This window comes from Typopeltis vanoorti, chromosome 6, assembly GCF_054136105.1.
Source record: "Typopeltis vanoorti isolate ZY-2024b chromosome 6, IOZ_Tvanoo_1.0, whole genome shotgun sequence".
NCBI lineage: Eukaryota > Metazoa > Arthropoda > Arachnida > Uropygi > Thelyphonidae > Typopeltis > Typopeltis vanoorti.
The window spans coordinates 69,486,499-69,507,262 of NC_143554.1; the positions used below are offsets into that span (position 1 = coordinate 69,486,499).

At 35.9% G+C, this 20,764-nt stretch overlaps 1 protein-coding gene across 7 annotated transcripts in view; it reads right to left on the reverse strand.

Moving 5' to 3' along the window:
* Tlk (Tousled-like kinase) overlaps positions 1-20,764 on the reverse strand; it is a 641,803-nt gene that overhangs the window by 89,389 nt on the left and 531,650 nt on the right. For all 7 annotated transcript variants that reach the window (XM_090394231.1, XM_090394230.1, XM_090394235.1 and 4 more), the window contains one exon: positions 14,109-14,198. In XM_090394231.1, coding sequence (XP_090250357.1) covers positions 14,109-14,198 — 90 coding nt within the window. The remainder of the gene's footprint in view (positions 1-14,108; positions 14,199-20,764) is intronic.

Sequence of the window (20,764 nt, forward strand, 5' to 3'; positions counted from 1 at the left end):
AAATCCTTCATAACACAAAAAACCATTATAAGGATTTTTCAATTAGCCAGTCTCATACAGGTGATGAAATCCATGCCCAAAGAGGATTTGAACCTGCAGCCTGTTGGTTCTGAGGAATGCGTATGTTACTACTCAAAAAGCTAGGCCAGCAAATATGGTTATGCCCTAAAATAAAGTTTAATGCATTAGTTTTTACTGTTTACATCCAAAGAAGCAGCAACTGTATCTGTGGATGTAAGATGTTAAAAATGTTGAAAGGAAATTGTTAAAATCGTTTTTTTAGTATGAAATCTGAAATTAAATACATTCTGATGTATTACTATGCACAAACTAATCTTCTGTCAATTAAGCAAATGCAAGTTTTGTTGCATTTTAAGTCAGTGGTACTATCCACTACAGGATTCTGATGATTACAAAATAACCGATTTGCACATAAAATACTATCACAAGAAAATACAAATAAGCATTTTCCCTGATCCCTAATCAGCAGGCATGACTAGAAATCACTGCATATTAATCTAAATGTTGTAGTTTCTGTTACAAAGTTCTCTAATCATGTTTTTTAAAAAAATATTTCAGTCTTCTTTTTTTTTTTTTTTTTTGGAACATTTTACTTTTTCAGATGCTATTGATAAAGAGTATTGGTAACATCCTTTCCATGTGTAATTTTATCAAATAATAATAAATGAATACCTCAATGTGTCGACAATGTTCCACAATCAGGAGGGAGAACCTTTAAGAGTAAGAACATAGAAAATGCGCACTTTCTTCTTCTACAGCTTCTCCCACTTAAGTGGGGATCACTGTTTGTTATGAGTCTCCTCCACACCTTCCTGTCTTGGGCTGTCACCACATCCAAGTTCTTCATCTTCAAGTCCTCTTCTACCAGCTCCCTCCATCTCTTCTTTGGCCGCCCATGCTTCCGCCTTCCTTGCACATCCATCTGCATGACCCTTCTTCCCACATATTCGTCCTCCCTCCTCATCACATGACCAAACCATCTCAACCTTGCCTCCTGTATTTTCGCTCCTAAGTTCGTAACTTTCACTGTTCCCCTGACATAGTCATTTCTCAGATGATCCTTTCTGGTCACACCGCACATCCACCTAAGCATTCTCATCTCTGCTACTTCCATCCTGCTGATGTTATTTTTCCTTATGGCCACAGTTTCTATAGCATATGTCATAGCTGGCCTCACTACTGTCCTATAAATTTTGCCTTTCAGATTGATCGGCACCCTCTTATCGCATAACACTCCAGCCATCTCCCTCCAGTTCCTCCAACCCGCTTATATCCTGCATCCCACTTCCTTCTCAGCTCCTCCATCTTCTTCCACTGTTGAACCTAAGTAGCTAAAGTCTCTCACCTTCCTGATGACATTTCCTTCCAGCTCCAGATCTGTCTCCTGGCCACCGCCCACTGCGCAACACATATACTCTGTCTTACTTCTGCTCAGTCTCATACCTCTCTCTTCCAGTACTTTTCTCCATCTTTCCAGTTTAGTTTCCGCTTCTTCTCTTGAATCTACACACAGCAAGATGTCATCTGCATACAACATTGTCCAAGGTGCATCTTCTCTCACGTCCTCTGTTACCACCTCCATCACAATATTAAACAGAAACGGACTTAATGCTGACCCTTGATGCAAGCCAACTGTTACTTGAAAACTTTCTGTTTGTCCCAAACAGGTCCGAACACTTGTCTTCACATTTCTGTACATTTCCCGCACCAACCTGACATATTTCTCTGGCACCTTCTTCTCCCTTCAGACACCTCCAGACTTCTTGCCTTGGCACTCTATCGTATGCTTTCTCCAGATCAATAAATACCAGATGTAGCTCCCTTTGTTTCTCTCGATATTTTTCCATCATCTGTCGTAACCCAAAGATAGCATCTGTTGTTGATCTACCAGGCATGAAGCCAAATTGTTCCTTTGCAATCTCCACCTCCTCCCTCAATCTACCATCAAGAACCCTTTCTAGGATCTTCATTGTGTGGGACATCAACTTTATTCCTCTGTAATTTTTACAGTCTTGTGCATCCCCTTTACCCTTGTAGATGGGAACAAGAGTACTCTCCCTCCATTCCTCGGGTATATTTTCCTGTTGGCAAACTTTCATGAACAGGTCCCACAGCAGGTCAATTCCCTCTTCCCCCAGTGCCTTCCATGCCTCCACTAGAATTCTGTCGGGGCCCACCGCTTTTCCATTCCTCATCCTCTTCATGGCCTCCGTCACTTCCATTCTACTGATGTTCTGCACCATCCCCTCAGAAGGCTGCCCCTCTCCTCTGTGAGTCCTTGCATTTTCCTCATTCAAAAGTCCCTCAAAGTATATTTTCCATCTGTTTCTTATGTCCACATCCCTCCATAATACTCTTCCTTCAGCATCTTTGATCTGCCTCACATGTAAGATGTCCTTAGCTGCTTTATTTCTACATTTCGCTAGTTGGTAAATTTTTCTCTGTCCTTCCTTTGTTTCTAATTGATCATACAGATCTTGATATGCCATGGCCTTTGCCACAACTCTCTTGGCTTCTTGTTTTCTCTCTTTGTACACCTCTCTGTCCTCTTCCACTCTTGACTCATCCCACTTCTGCTTTGCCTTCTCAGCTGTCACTCCACTTGTACATCATTATTCCATCACCAACCCTCCTTCTGCTCTCTAATCTTTCCAGATGTCTCACCAAGCACCTCGATTGCACAGCTCAGGATTACAATTGAATTATGTTTGTATTAATATCTGTATTAATTAATATCTGTATATTCTGATGCAACTGACATTTAATTATCATAAGTACTGTCAAGTGTTCTGTGCGGCACTGTTCATGAATTGATTTAGTTAGGGATGTAAAGCCTAGTAAAGTGTTATTCTGTATCATTTATTATGCTCATGGTCAAAGACTGAATGGAATTCAGTTCAGTGACCTAAAGTTACTACTCTTCCTCAGGAATGTCCTCTTGGCACAGATTACTTTCAGATTTCCTATCATACTAAAAGGACACAATTACCATGTCTCTTTTGGGAAAACTTCAGAATAAATATAAAATATCATTAAAGCAGTAAAATGATCTAGAAGCTATTAAAAAAAAAAAAGCACAGAAAGACAGGAAAGGGCACTGTAAAAAAAAAAAAAAAAACTTGAGGTGATAAAGATGATAAAAGAACTAATGTCTGAAATAACTGCTCTACAAATTTATTAAATTAGATAATCAAGATACCACACAGTATATTTCAGTATTGGAGGTAGATAGGAACAGAAATTAGAGATCAGAAATCATGTAAATGATAATGAACTTTAAATGCTCATATATGGAGGTATAAATTTACAGTGACTAAACTGTGTTCACAGCGAGCATTCAGGTAGGGATCCTTTAAGGATTAAAGCCACATAAATGGAAAGAGACTTTAACATAGCCTATAAGGAATGCTGAAAACCAAACAGGACTTTTGATTCAATGTTCTGTTCCAATGTTTTCATGGCGCACCCAGTTATTAAGTATTCACCTGAATATTCACCAAACAAGGATGAGATGACAATTCGCATCGTACCTGAACAGTGAACTCTGTATTGACTTAAACCACAAACCAAAATGACACAATATGATGAATGTCATGTTGACCTGCTTTTCAGCAAGGAATCAAGATGAACAGTGAAAAGTCAGCAACTTGAACAGCCTCAAACGAATGTCAAGATAGGAACCATCGACAGAAGCAGTATTAATGGATTGGTCTTATAATAGACACAAAGTACACAGCATGAACTTCTCCATCTCTGTAATTTGTGAGACAATTTCAAGCATAGTGATGTCATCAGTTTCAAAATGGAAATAGCATAATGAGACTTATTTGCACTTATGGCACTACAGAAATATGAGGATAATCTTGAAGCGCAGAAAATATCAAGTAGAGTGATGTGGGCAGATATCAGAATGGCGAACTGGACAAGGAGACTTATTTCTGCTTATTGTTCCACAGGTTTTACCAAGGAAGAAATGGAGGAATTTTTTGAGGTATTAGAGAAGGCACCTGGCACAATGAAAAAGGAAAAGTTGGTCCTTGTGGAGATCCAAACAGTGAGTAGGAAATAATTACCAGACATATGGTAATGTTTTGGGAAAATTTAGAGAAAAGTGCAAAGCTAAAAATAATGGCAAGTACCTGCTAGATTTCTGCTGAAGACAGTCTAGTTATTACTAACACCATGTTCCAACATAAAAATGTGCATAAATTTACATGGGGAGATGACGGAAGGAATAGAAAAAGTGTCATTGACTATGAATTTGAAATAGGAAATGATCACCATTTAGTGTTGAGCAGAATAAAATTGAACTTCATATGAAAAAAAAGAAGTAAGAAAGTTTTGAAAAGAATCAAAGTTGAACAGCTATTAGATGTGAACTGTAAACTCAAATACACAAACATTATTCAAGAAAAACTGAAAAAGTTTGAAAACAAGAACCAAACCAAATCTTGAATTCAGTGGTAAACCGTGAAGAAAACATTGCTTGATTCAGCCAGACAGGCATGCGGTGAAGTCTCCCTGTAAGGATAGAAAAATCAGAACTCCGTTGTGGACTAAGGAAGTTAAGCAGGCAGTCAAGGAAAAGACGAGAGCAAAGTTCCTGGCAAGTTAGTCAGCTTGTGCTCTTAGAGAATACAAAAAAAAGAGAAAGTGAAGTACCATGTAAACAAAAACATACAAAATAAATATCAGGAAGGTGGGAAAATATTCTAGAGGCTATTGCAAAAGCATAGAAATGGAGGAAGAAGTATTGTAAAAGGAATCAGAGATGATAAATGTGACATGAAAACTGAAGATAAAGATATTCTAGATGTCTGGAGTAATTACTTTGAAAGAGTGCTAAAAGAAAACTCCCAACAGGAATACAGTCAGGAATACACATCCATATTTAATGTAGAAAAAGTCATCAAAAACATGAAATGTGGAAATGCAGCTGAAATCTGACTAGAAATGCTCAAATATGGAGGTATAGCAGTATTACAGTGGCTGCACTGCATAAATTAGATGGCCTGGTCAGAGGATCAAATTCTGGATGATTAGAGCAGAGCTCTCATAGTATCCATCTATAAAAAAGGGAAATAACACTGAATTTAAGAATTATGGAGGCATTTCTCTACTGAATATTCTTGGTAAGATTTATGCAAATATCCTTGAGAAATAGCTAAGAAGGATTGTGAAAGGGAAGTTTGGTGAAGAATAAGCTGGATTCAAGCCAAATAGAGATCGCCAGGATCAGATTTTGATTTTAAGACAAATTTGAGAAATCATGGGAATATAACAAGTATTTAAGTTTTGTAGATCAGGAAAATTATATGAGAAGATGCTAAGAGGAAAGCTCTTCAAAACAGTACATTGATATGGTGTAAATGGGACATTATATCAAACAATATAGTCTCTATTTACACTGCAAGGTCAGCAGTTAGAATTGAAGGAGATACAGAAAGATGGCTTGATGTTAATTTGGGTGTGTGACAAGGATGCACATTATCTCCACTGTTATCTATTATACATATAGTGGTGCCTTGGTTAACAATGGCCTCAGATAACGACGAGTGGCTGCAAGAAAAAAATCTCTTGGTTAACAACTCTCGATTATGTGAACCTCTATTCGATCTAAAAAACCGGAATTTTCTGATCGCTCTCAGCCACGCGCGGGAAGACATTGTTGAATAGAGAACAGCTACGCAGCATAGCTGTGAAGCGCAGATATGTTTGACCCACCATAGCCAGCTGTTTCCATTTATTGTTTCTTTTCTTGTAGCATACTGTGCTTTATTTTAAAATTTGTGGTTATAAATGCGTTTTATGATGAAAATGAGTATTTAAGCATTTATTTTTTATGTGTTGGTTCATATAGACAATAAATCGGCAGGTGTGTGTCACTGTTCGTTTGCCATCAAAAGGCAAAATCAAATCTCATCTGTATAATAATCGTTGTATCTATAAGCGGCTAATCAGTGTATGTTACGGTAAGTGCTGTATCTAATATCATCACCTTACAAGCAAAATGCACTAAGTCAAAAATTGCAGGTTTCGAATTTAACTGTTAACTTTTATTTCAAAAAGTTTTTTTTTTTGAACTTTTACTTTTATTTTCAAGTGATGATATGTTCCTTGTATCCTTGTCTTAGTGTTGTACAATTTGTAATAATACTGTATTTTGCGTATCTTTTTTGTTAATAGAGTGAATTTTTTTACCGTGTAACAAAATGGGTCCGAAAAAGAAAGCTAGTGAGGGAGAAAAAAAAAAAACAGAAAAATTTTCTCTATTAAGCAGAAGAAAGAAATCATAGCAAAACATCATGAAGGTGTGAAAGTTATGCAGCTAGCTCGAATATATGAAACCAGTCATTCTACAATATCAACCATTTTGGCTAAGAAAGAAGAACTTATGGTAGCTAAGGTAACTTCAAAGTTGAATGTCAAAGGGCTTCTTTTTGAGCAAATGAAAATCTATTATTAATTTGGATCAAAGAAAGAGAAATGGCGGGTGATACTACATCTCAAAATGCAATCTGTCAGAAAGTTAAACAGATTTATCAAGATTTGAAAAAGAAGACTTCGGGATCAAGTTCTGAGGTAGACAATGATTTCAAAAGTAGCAGAGGTTGGTTTGACAACTTGAAAAAAAGAACAGGAATTCATAGTGTGGTCAGACACGGAGAGGCAGCTAGTGCTGACAAAGCAGCAGCAGATAAATTTGTCAATAGTTTTACAAGAATTATAGAAGAAGGAGAATACATACCTCAACAAGTCTTCCATTGTGATGAGAGGGTTATTTTGGAAGAAAATGCCCAACAGGACATTTATCACAAAAGAAGAAAAAACATTTCCTGGGCATACACCAATGAATGATAGGTTAACATTGCTTTTAGCAGCAAATGCAAGTGGAGACTGCAAGGTAAAACCAATGTTAATCTACTACTCAGAGAATCCCCGAGCACAAAAAGTTCAATGTCTCTAAATCCAATCTCGGTGTTTTGTGGAAGTCTAACAGCAAAGCCTGGGTCACAAGAATAGAATTTAGAGACTGGATTCGTGAAGTGTTTGGACCAACTGTCAAAGTCTATCTTGAGCAAAACAATCTGCCTCTAAAATCCATTTTAACCTTCGATAACGCACCTGGCCATCCAACGGGCATACAAGAAGAGCTACTAGAGGAATTAGATTTTATCAAGGTGATTTTTCTTCCTTCCGAGACTACATCACTGATTCAACCTATGGATCAGTTGATAATTGCAAATTTTAAAAAACTTTACACAAGGGCAATTTTCACCAGGTGCTTTGAAATGTGTGAGGCTATCAACATACCCCTAAGAAAATTTTGGAAGGAAGAATTCAACATTGTCATAGCAATTAGGCTAATTGTAAAGGCTTGGCAAGAAGTAACAATGAAATGTCTCAAAGCAGCATGGAGGAAACTGTGTCCTTCCTTTGGTAATGAAGAAACTTCAGATGAAGGACACAAATTGGTAAAGGATATTGTGGCAACTGCTCATGATCTTAACTTGGAAGTAGAGGAAGAAGATCTTGAAGAATTATTGGAGATGCATGACCGAGAACCGACTACTGACGAGCTAAAAGAACTTTTCAAGCAGCAATGTGAAGAAAAGGAAATGGAAATTTCATCTGAAGATGAGGATGGAGAGAAAGAACAAATTACGACTGCTGAAATCAAAAATGTTTTGGCAAAGTGGGAGGAAGTTCAAAATCTTGCTATGAAACGGAATCCACAAATCTGAGGTTATCAGAACTGCAGATCTATTTAATGAAAAGTCCATGCAGTTTTTCAGAAACATTTTAAAAAAGAGGCAGAAGCAAACAACCCTAGACATGTTTTTTACAAGTCCATTTGTCAAAAAACTCCAAAGTAAGCCCAATTGTCCTTCTGGTGAAGATTGATAATTAAAAACTGTTTTCATGAACAATTCATTTTCTTAAGGTTAATTTTTTGTAGCAATACAGTATAATAAATAAATGATATTTACCATATTTTTATGACATTCTAAATGAGTTTTATCTGCATTTTTAATATGTACTATGGTTGTGGGGAGGAGCCGGAACAAATTGAGCAATTTTCAATTATATCTTATGGGGAATCGCGCCTTGGATAACAATGGTAATCCTGGAACGGATTACCATCGTCAACCAAGGCACCACTGTGTGTGTGTGTGTATATATATATAATAGATCTATCTATCTATATATAGATCACGTTATGAAGGAAAGTGGTATTAAGTCAGATATCAAAATTGGTGATGTTAATCTTAGTTCTTTATGCAGATGATGTTATGCTTCTGAATAAATCCAGTATAAGTCTGCAAGATCAACTCAAAAAGAAAAAGGTCAAATCCTGCTGTGGGCATGGATATTTGTGATTGTCTGTGGAAATACTAGTGGTGGGCAGTAGATGCCGTTGGTGTAGTTGGTGAACTGAGTGGTGGAGATGGAGAGTTGTGTAGTGGGTGCCCTCCTTCGATGAGTCTTTGGACTCCCTGGAGGTGTCACATAATAATAATAATAAAAAGATTCCCTGACTAAATTGAATAACTGTTGTAAAGATTTGGTATGAAAATTAGCGATAAAGAGACAGAATCACTGAGAACATCAACTGTATCCTGAATGGGGAATCTATAAAGAAGTGAAACATTTCAGCTATTTAGGCACAATTTTTAGTGAAGATGGTAAATTAAATATGGAAATAGACAACAGAATTAGCAAAACTGGTAAGGTAGGAAGTCATCGGAATAAATTTATATGGAATAAGAGAGAAATTAGTCGGAACACTAAATTAGCTGTATACAAGACAGTGTTCAAACCAGTTTTAACTTATGGATCTGAGAGTTGGGTCAGAAGTAAAACACTTCACCAAAGACTAGAGACCGCAGATATGAGAGTCCTGAGAAAGATTAGAGGTGTGAACAGATGGCATCAATGGCAATATCATATTAAAAACGAGGATATTAGGAAAAAACTTGACATTGTCGGCATCCAGGAATGCATTAGCGGAGCTAATCTCAGGTGGTATGGTCACTTAAACAGAATGGGCGAACAAAGATTAGCAAAACAAGTGTTCTCTGCCAGGTTGGCAGGAAAATGACCCAGAGGAAGACCAAGATATATAGGTAGATTGATACAGTACAATGTGCCTTAGACGATAGAAATATAAGATCTGATAATGATAGTATTGGAGTCTTGATAAGTGACAGACTGATTTGGAGGAAAATTGTAGACAGGAAGTCAGTAATGATGTAAATTTTTCATGTAGTACCATCATATCCTGTACACCCCTTGAGGGTACATGTCAGGAATTTGATGATGATATATATCATACAACGTTATGTGGACATTATCAGTAAGACAGACTGGTAACTACATTCAAAACAGGAATCATAATTCATGTTATATCTTGGTCACAGCTGAAGTATATGATTACACTATTAGAGTTCAAAGGAACAATTGTAAAAGTTGTGTAGATAAAAAATAATTAAAAATAAATATATAAAAAAAATTATGAACAATTAATAGTAATCACTTCTCAAAACTTTGAGAATGGCATACAGTTTGAGATGTTAAGGTTCAGACAATCAAATTTCAACTTGCTGAAATGAGAATCTTTGTCTGGTTCCAAAGAACTCTCTGCCTAGTGTCAGTTGCTCGAGAAGCAATGATAAACTTTTGGATTCAAAAAATGCAATATCTTGATGTTCTTGGATTCTAATCAAAGCAGAGTGGCCAGTCTGTCCAAAACAGCAAAAATGATATGACCAGGGTAGTACGTGATAGACACCTGATAAGGAAAGAGGTGGTAAGAAAGAAGATGGTTTCCAAGCTGGTGTGAAGGAAGTGTATACATTGAATTTGTGAAAATTCATGCTATTGGTTCTGATGTTTCTTTAGAGTAGGGTATTGAAATTCCTTCACATTAGATTGTAGTCTGGTTGCAGGAAGATAATTATCAATACTTTTTTGAATGGTAATTTTGTTGTATTCATTACACATCACATTGTTTTTCATTTTATTCAGTTCATCTAACAAAAGGGAATCGGAAGAGCAAATTATATGGACTCTATGTACAAGACTTTCAATAATATCCATCTTCTGTGATGAATGATGGTGTGAGGATGAGTAAATTTATCTGCCAGTGAAGATTGTTTTTTGATAAATTGAAAATTCAACAAGACCTATAGATTTCAAATTATTAAGATATCCAAAAATGGTAGATGGTCATTAGATTCATATTCGATAGTGAACTTGATACAGGAGTATCAGAGTTTATTTTCTGTAGGAACTGAAGTAATTCTGCTGGCAAGTGGAACTTGGCTGCAAATATATCATCAGCAAAATGTAACCATATACGAGGTTGAGAAAATATAATGTCAGAGAGTTGTTTTCCCTAGATGTCTAGATACTCCATAAAATAATTGGCTAAGGCTGGTGAGATAGAACTGCCCATTACTGTTCCTTCAATTGGTTTGAACAACTTATTGTAAAATAGGCTGCACTGATGGTGAATTTAAATAGGCTAATAATGCCTTCTGGGAAATCAGATTGTAAAAACCGAAGAAGTTCATCAACATACCACCACCACCACCACCACAACAGTGGTAGTATGCTGGTGAACAGGGAGTCAAATGAAACCATAATCTCATTAGATAGACATAGATCTTTAATTTTTTTTTTTTGTTGTTAAATCAAGGCTCTTTTAATATAATTAGTGTGGCCAATTTGAATTTAATGATTATTAAATTCAAATTATTAAGATGTTTTGATGAGATGAGAAAGATTTTAGAAGGAATTAAGTGGGAGAGCCAACATAGTCCACTACTGGGTGTAATGGGTTGCCATCCTAATGGATTTTAGGAAGACCATAGATGAGGCAGATGAGAATAATGAATTCATAGCCTCTCAACAGTAGTGGTATCCCAACATTGTCTAATAATTTATTTAATTTATTAATTTCACTTTTGTTATATCTCTGCTGATCACACTGTAGGTTGACCTATTTCTCAATAAGATAACTTATGTAGACATAGGTTTCTGTGGTTAAGCAGTTCTATAGGTAGTTTTCAGTATTGAGATCACATATTAATATAAAGAGTTTATTAAAAATAAACAATTAAAAAACCCAACAAGTTTTGTGTGTGTCGTAAGACTTACATCATTAGGGTCAATGGTATATAAAAGTTTTACACAACAAAACCTCATTGACAATTAAATATACATATTAATGTTTTTAATAACTTCACAAATATTAAATAATTGAGAAACCAGAATACAAATGATATATTCGTTATGGTACGTGTGTTGGAACATTGCTAATAGTTGTCTCGTTCTGTGGTTCACATGTGCTATATCCAAGGTCTATGGCAGTTAAATTTTTGATGAAGGCAGACCACACTTGATGTAAAATCAAGCCTTGATTTTTATAGAACTGTGTAGGGATCCTAAGCATTTGTGCGGCTTAAATTTTCTCGTGAACAGTTATTATCAATATATGACATGTTTGTCTGTTGCCAGAGTACTTGATGGCCAGTAGTGTTGTGTGGAATGCTAAACCTGATTTGTGCTCCCTTCTTTCTTTGACGTCTTTTACATGTTCAGACATGCAGATCCTTCCCAACCTTCTTGTCTGGCCTGCATAACAAATACCACAAGAGCAATGAATCTCATAGATGCCTGGTTTTTTCATGGGTGATGTGGCGGATTATTTAATATTTGGTGGACATAGGAATCTTGATATTTCTGTAAAGATAGAAAAGCCACCTTTATGTTGTACTCACGGAGACAGCCACTTTGTCCATGACATTTTTGATATATACGAGTTATGTTATTAACTCGTATATATTATTAAAACTATTAAAAACATTTAATATGTGTAATTAATTGTCAATAAACTTTTGTTGTGTAAAACTTTATATATCATTACCCCTGATGATGTAAGTCTTACGACGCATGAAACTTGTTGGGGTCTTTTAATTGTTTATTTTTTTAATAAACTCTTTATATTAATGTGTGGTCTCAATACCGAAAACTACCTAAAATATTAACTTTATTAAATAACGAAACTTGTGGTGCGATCATAATTAAAAGAAACACACATATTAACCACAGTGAAAAAAAGTGAAAATTACAGTGAAATTTACATGTGTAAGTAAAATACGAGAAGTAAATTAAATAATTTTCACTGTGGTTAATACATGTGTTTCTTTTAATATTAACTTTATGATTATGCTTGGTGGTATATGTCAGCCTTTGCAATGACAATATTAGTGTTCTGGCATTGAGGGCGAAGAGTTTGTACTTCTGAGAAGGGTATATTTAAAGGAGGCAGTATTGCTTTCTATAAATTTGGGCAATCTCAAAATGTAATTTATTCACTTCACCTCTGTGTGTGTTATTCTCTGATACCCTTTTCCACATTTATCATAATTTCCAAGTAAGGTACAAGACAAAATCACAACCATTCAATTCATCATTTGTTAATGGTCTGTTGGTTAAATTTATAACCCAACTGTCATGGGAAAGCTCAGCTATGGATTGCATATTGGGGAGGTTTCTTCCTTCTAATCAAACACAGATAATCTAAGTCTTTGAAGGAAATGTGCTCGTCTAGCCGAGGATAGTAAAATACGAGAAGTAAATTAAAAAATGTCTGGACTGAGAATATCTTTTAAAGTACTTCCAAGTTTGAGTGTTATTTAAATAAAGATTAAAATCCAGGAAAATCAAGACTATATTACATTTCTGGAATCTAACAAGTCTGGCCTTACTTCTCAAGCTATTGGCATTAGATACAGAGATCTTCAGAACTAGACAAAGATACTTCATTCCAGTAAGTTGAAATTTGATTGTTTGAACATTAATTGCTCAGACTCTATGCCAATCTCTAAGTTTTGGGAAGTGATGACTATTAATTGTTCATAATGTTTTTTTTTTTTTAAATATTTATTTTAAATTATTTTTAATCTACACAACTTTTACAATTGTTCCTTTGAACTCTAATACTGTAATCATATACTTCAGATGCAACTGAGACATGAACTAGTATGTACATGCTTTATGACTCATGTTTTGAACGTAGTTACCAATCTGTTTTCCTGATAATGAAAAAAATATATACTGAAGTTTTTGAATTAAATTCTATTTTTTACATGTGTAAGTCATGAAAGCTTTTAAATGTCTAGTACACATGCTTCATTAAAACTATTTAAGACTTAATTCTTTTTATAAGCTCCTTGCCTTGTAAAAGGTAAGAAGCTTATAAAAAAACCTGGTGCATTCAGCTCCATTATGGTTCATAGCCTGCAATTCCAGTTTGCTGTTTGTTTTTATGATGATATGATATTTACATGCATGGAATGATTTTAACTGCTCACAATTTTTACTAATAGCTACAAGTTCCTCCTTCTCTACTGATAATAAAAGTTATATGCCATAGTGTAAAAATTTCTCTCTTTCTGTCCTGCCATTAACAAAATATAATTATATGATGCAATTTTGAAATATAAAGATATATTACCTTCAGTTTTATATGCCTTGTCTACAAATAAAACAAATACTATTCTACATAATGTATAAGGAACTATAGCTTTTCTTTTTCCTTGATACTTATGAGTTTGCAGCTATTTCTCACTGGTTTTGAGACAGCTACAAACCAGAGTTAATTCAGTGTCTGAGCATGAAGGAGTAACACACCTCATAATGGATGCAACTGGTGGCATATAATTTATTCCATTGTGTTAGTCGACCTCTACACAAGTGGTGGCTGGAATTCATTATACAATATAAAAAACAGGCACAAAATTGAAGGTGTGTGTGTGGGGGGACATACCAAAAGGTCGATGTTAATAAAATACAAGCAAGTCAAAAATGTGTGTGTGTGTGTGATTGTGTGTATATTACATCAGCCAACAGGATAGCAATTCAAGGTTTTAAAGTTAACTCAGACTTCTATGTACTGATTCACTCCATTTTAATGCATTCAAAGAGAGGAAGATATAAATGTAATCTTATTTTCTAACGATCAATTTTCTTAGTGATTTTAAAAAGCAGCCAGGCACTGCTATTTTATAAATACTTACGAATTGGCATCTATTTCAAAGACATCATACAATTTGACTACTCTTGGATGATCTAAGGATTTGTGAATATTATATTCTCTGAGAGCATGTCTAAAAGAGAAGAGAAAAATAACTAAATTGAAGCATATTAAAAAACAGTTATGAAAAAGTTTGATAGTCATCAAGATCTATCTATCTGTCTATCTATATATATATATATATATATCCTTGCCATATATCAGCATACTATCCAAAAAACTGAGTATAATCTTCAAGAAATTCAACATACAAACGTGCTTCTCGACTCTTTCAAAAATAAGATCAAGTTTCAACAACTATAAACAATCTCACAACCTTCTACAATTTCCAGGTGTATACAAAGTCACATGTGAGTGCGAAAACCTTACTATGGCCAAACAGAGAAATCTATTCTCCTACGTCTCGAGGAGCACCAGAGAGACATTGCTTACAAGAGAACCAGAGCAACTGCCCTGTCAGGCCATGTCCTGTTTTCAATAAACACGAACAACGAAAGTCGCCAACATGAAGTAAATTGGACAACAACTTCAAACCTACACATTTGCCATCATGAGGTAGAACACCACATTGTAGAGTCAAAAGAAATCACCTTGGACCCTCTTCATATGAACAATAATCTCAGCTATAATTTGCCTGACTCTTTCAGCTCTACTATCAGATACTGGAGATCGCGTGGTTCCACACACGCACAAGTGTACAACAATAGAACTTTAACACGGACTATAGCTCAAGTTCATAATAACTGTAATTTACAGTCGAATATCATAACTTTATAATTGTATAGCTTTAGAGTGTCTCAATGTTTATTTCAGTGTCTTTTAATATCTTTCTATGTTCTTAAAGCTTGATGAAGTCAATCTCGACGAAACATGTTGCGTTTTCAAATAAATCTCAATTTGTTATAATTCTCGGGTTTTTAGTCAGTTTATATTAAAAATGAACATATCCCAACCCCGAGTTAATAGCAGTAGTCATATATATATATATATATAAACACTGGAAAGACTATGGTGATATCACTTCTGAAAATGACTAACCAAAGTAGTCAAAAAGGGAAGTTAAGATATATGGGTGCTGAAAATAAAGTAAGGAAGAAAAAAAAAGCCAATTCCAACAAGCATCCCTGTGTAGAGAAGTGGTTAAAGTCACCATCTCAGTGTGCAATGCTCTAAGGTATGTTTCACAAGATTAGAAAATGATCCTGGATCAAGATCCAAGTTGCACAAAGTAAATCTGCGAGTGACTGTTATCATGGCCTTAGGGAAGCCTCTGTGACAGTGTCCTACTGTACTGGATTGTTGCAAGATGGGTTGGTACATTTCATGTGGGCAAGATCACCTGGATGACACCATGCAGGATGACTCGACATTTCAGGTGAATGTGTCGAGTTTGTTCGAGGACTCCTTGTGGTTGATCAGCGATGAATTGTATGCCAGCTGGCCCAGGAAACTGGGATAAAACACCAAAGCATTTGGCACATCCTAAAAGAGAGAGGCTTATATCGTTGCCATTGATGAAACTTCAACAAGTGCTTATGAGCCTGAACTGAAAAGACAATCCAATGAATGTCACCATTCAGGATCACTCTATCTGAAACAACTTCACCAGGAACCACACAAAGTTAAAGTGATGCTGATAGTCGCTTATGATGTTCAAGATGTCATTCTTCATCATGCAGTGCCCCAAGAGCAAACTTTGCGTGGTTCCTGGTGAAGTTGTTTCAGATAGAGTGATCCTGAATGGTGACATTCGTTGGATTGTCTCTTCAGTTCAGGCTCATAAGCACTTGTCCAAAAAATAGTGCTCCAGAAATCGTCAATAGTTGCATCCGGCTTTAAGGAGAACAAGCGTCCAACAAGCACATTTTTTCATGGATTCTCCACCATGTTTGTTGCATGACAATGCACAATGTCATGTGTCACAACTGGGGATAGAGGTGTCATTTGACACAGGCGGCAATAAAACGTATTGGAACATCATCCATATTCACCAGATATGTCCTTGAAAATTCCCAAAATTAAAGAACTTCTTCAAGCAGTAAGTCGCATTATTACTGATATCAACAGGTAACACTCTGCTGATGGTATCCAGAAGCTTCCAAAAATTTGGAAACAGGTGTAGAACATGGCAGGAGATTACACCGAAGAGCTATAATCGTAAAGACTTTATAAATAAACTATTTTATATTTTTGTGCACATTGCCACTACCTTATTCACAACCCTTGTAGATATTGCATGTGTTATTCAAAAATGAGTTACAGGGAGTGTGTGAAGCACTACCATGGTGCAATAACTAATTCTGTATATGCCAGAACTCATATCATACCACTTGAGAGTACCATGTATAGACACAAACACATAATGCAAAGACCTGTGACAATGAATATATCATTGGTGTGTGCATATGTGGTAGAAAGCTGATGTGACCATGGGCCGTGGGTGTAAAGGGATGTTATATAGGCATTTCATGTTTTGCCCAAAAATAAGTGACAAGAATTTGATGAAACAATAACTATCATGGTGTAGCAACCAAACTGATTATCTGCTGGAGTTACATCACATAAGCAGAATCATGTATTGAATATGCAAGCATTCCTATGAAGTTTGACTTATGGACAATTTTCTGGTCTAAATTAAATAAGACCAAGTTAATATAGTGAAGTTATATTAACATGAACTATTTACTGGCAGAAAATTTTTGTCCATGTTTCAGAGGAATCTTCAGAAATGGAACTAATATGACATATGCACATACATATGTCATAGTAGAAAAAAATTCAACAATGCAATACCAAGGTAACAACTATCAATCCTACCTTCCCACAAGTCATTTGCTCTTGATTAAGATTTTAGTTTTCTTCCAGAGGGCATGTTCTGAAAAGCCAGACTATTGAGATTCATGAAAACTGATGTACTTTTTATGATTTTTGTGATGAATAATGATAGATGTTCTGATTTACCAAAATATGATAAATCACAAGAGCATGAAATCTAATAGAAACCTGAAACAGAAATTTGGTGGATGTTATTATTATTATATCGGTATCTCCATGGAGTCAAATGACTCATCAAAGGAGACCCACAGTAGCCATTATTCACACAATACCTATCATACCTCCCTTTAAACTTATTCATATTGCCAGAGGTAGTTGATAAACAACTACCTCTGGCAATCCCTTCCACTCATTCACCATTTTCTCCAAGCAAAGAACCTAATCCACACACCTCATTAACCACACATATCTTCCAGGGGTGACCCATGTTCTCCTTCTACAAATTATAAATTAGAGATACCTAGAAATTATAGGGGTGCTTAAGGGTCAAAGTTGTATAACTGAGAGGAGACCTCCACATAGCCTTTAAAGGAATGCAGAGAACCGACCAGGGCTTCTGACCTAATGTCCAATCCTCACCTTCTCGTGGTGCACCCTGTTGGGCATCAACTTTGATACTGAACGAACGAGGATGGGCTGGCAATTTGGGATTTAGCCGACCAAATTGTATTCTTATTGGTTAAACCAAAATAAAAAAATGATGGTACAACATGACAACATTTCATGCCGGCTGGGGCGTCGCCCGGTTAAACAAGGCCCCCGTTGTTTTCGCAAGGGAACCAGGGCGAACAGCGAAAAGTCAGCTACTGGAACAAATCTGAAAACAAACCCCAACTCAACATCACCAGAGTTAAAGATCGGTACTATCAACGTAAGAAGCCTGAATGGCAAAGAAATGGAGCTAGCTGAGGAATTAGATAAGTGCCAGATCGACATAATAGGGGTGACTGAAACAAAAAAGACCAAAACTGGTGAGATCTTTCTGAGCAATAAATACAAAATGTTATATTCAGGCAATGACAATCAAGGAAAAGAAGAAGTAGCCATAGTATTCAACACAAAATACGAGGCTAACCTTCTTGAATGGCAGTCAGTCTCAAGTAGAGTAATAATGTGGGCAAATATGAGAATGGGGAACTGGACAAGGAGACTTATTTGTGCCTATGGTCCCACAGAAGGTTCTACTAAGGTAGACGTGGAGGAATTTTTTGATGCTTTAGGAAAAGCAACTGACACAATGAAAAAGGAAAAGTTGGTCCTTGTTGGGGATCTAAATACCAGAATAGGAAATGATTGTCAGACATATAAAAATATTTTAGGAAAATTTGGAGAAAAGAGCTAAGCCAATAATAATGGCAAATACCTGTTGGATTTCTGCTCAGGACATGGACTGGTTATTACTAACACCATGTTCCAACATAAAAATGTGCACAAATTCACATGGAGAGAAGAGGCAAGGAATAAGAAAAGTCTCATTGACTATGTTATTGTTTATAGTGATGTTTTCTCCCTGGTGCAGGACACCAGAGTGTACAGAGGATTTGAAATTGGAAGTGATCACTATTTAGTCTTGAGCAGGATAAAATTGAATTTCATATTGAAAAGAATAATATGTAAGAAAGTTTTAAAGCGAATAAAAGTTGAGAAGCTCTCAGATGTGAACCATAGACTAAAATACACAAAGATTATTGAAGAAAAAATGAAAGAGTTTGTGAAAAGGAACCAAACCTTGGAGATTCTGTGGCAAGCCTTGAAGAAAACGCTGATTGATTCAGTCCGAGAGGCATGTGGTGAGGTTGTCTGCAAGGATAGAAAAATCAGAACTCCATGCTGGACACAACAAGTTAAAGAGGCAGTAAAGGAAAAGAAGAAAGCATATCAAAAGTTCCTGGCAAATAAGTCAGCTTTTACTCTTACAGAATACAGAAACAAATGTAAGAAAGCCAAACAGTGTGTAAAACTAGCTAAACAAAAGTCATGGGAGGACTTTGGCAAGAATATAGAAAATAAATATCAAGAAGGTGGCAAAATATTCTGGAGGTTGTTAAAGAAGCTTAGGAATGGAGGAAAGAGTGCTGTAAAAGGAGTTAGAGATGATAAAGGTGACATGAAAACAGGAGAAAAAGATATCCTTGAAGTATGGAGTAATTACTTTGAAAAACTGCTAAATGAAACAAGCAGTGATGACAACACAGTGATAAAAAACACTGACCAGGCATGCAGTCAGGAATACATATCCATACTTGAAGTAGAAAAAGCCATCAAAGGCTTGAAATGTGGAAAGGCTTTCTAAAAGTCTGAAAGTCTTCTAAAATTCTCCTGACACTTAATATTCAAGTAGAGCTTTTGTCCTGTCTAAAATATTTCTATTTCTCTTTCTCCAAAGACAAACTTCTTTAAGCGCATCCAAGTGTCTCAGATTTCTTAGTTTATCATCTTTGGATCAACTTGGAAGATCTACCTTTGTTTGTCAAGAAAGTCTGCTCGTCTTCCCTTTTTAACTCTAGCAATTAATGACTACTGTTATCCTACTAAAGCATTAGCATAGTTAATTGTCATCAATTAACTATACTAATTGATTTTTTTTTTCTGTTATTCATCAACTCCTTTCTGTTTCAAATTTTATACCAAGGATGCCCATGAAATATAGGGAACATTTTTTTTTTATTCCAACCAGTTGTAACATTAGAGAACCTTTCTGATCTGCCGAGAAGACAAGCACAGAAGTTATTGTGTCAACCAATCCAACTGAATGTCATGAGTTGCTGTTTTTGTTTTCTGAGTTTCATCTGTTTTGCATGTGTGAAGCATGAACTGACATGGTAGGCAAGTTTTTATATATAATATAGACAAGATTTTAATATGTAATTTTCCATAAAAATGCAACTTTTTCCCCCATATTTAGCATGAGAAACAGTGTTGACAATCTAATGAATGTCCTGCTTACTGCCAGAACTTTTGTGGATTGTATGATTTGTAGTCAAAGGAGGTAAGCGTCATCCTCCTCTTCTGAATTTACTAAGCAAGAACAAAGATGCAAAAACTGAGTAAATGACACTTCTCTATTTCACAATACAATGCAGTAGAATGGTTAACTGGATGTGAAGTGGGGTGAAGACTTTTTTGTTGGCCTTGTTTATTATTCTTCAGAGAGAAAGCTATTTGGAATAAGCATGGATATTCCAACCTTAATCATTTAACGGCAGCAGCGCAAAAACATGAGCACTTCCAGTCACATGTTCAGTCATTTTTAAATTTTAAGATGTTTGGAAAACAAAGAATTGACACTCTCATTGACAAACAAAGAAAAATTGAAGTTATCCATTATTTTCTTTTTTTATTCTTATGGCAAAAAAAAGAATACAATGCAGCTGTCAATGTCTAGTCCAAAAAGTCAACCCAGGGTTTTCCATTTGTATAATAGGTAGCTACATCTGCCCTCGTTAGTTCTGATCCTGTTGACAGATGACCAAATCTTCCTAGGAAGAGCAAAACCATGCTGTGGAGCACAGGGATCTTCAAACAGGAAGCCATTTGTTGGGAGACTGTTGGAACGGTGTTCTCTCCATGTCAGATGTTGATGGTAAGTCAGCTGAAGAGAGTTCCATCCATGGACCAGAAAGGGTTTCTTGATTTTAGGCAAAGACTAGGTGGATTTTTGAGAGTCTGGTGCAGGGGCTGGAGCAGGTTGCTCATCACTTAAATTCTTTAATCGAGGTTTGTCTTCTCTGTATATTTCGTGGAGCAATGTTGAATAGGACAGGCAGCCAGGGGAGGGGGGGGTGCTTCTCAGTATCCCACTAA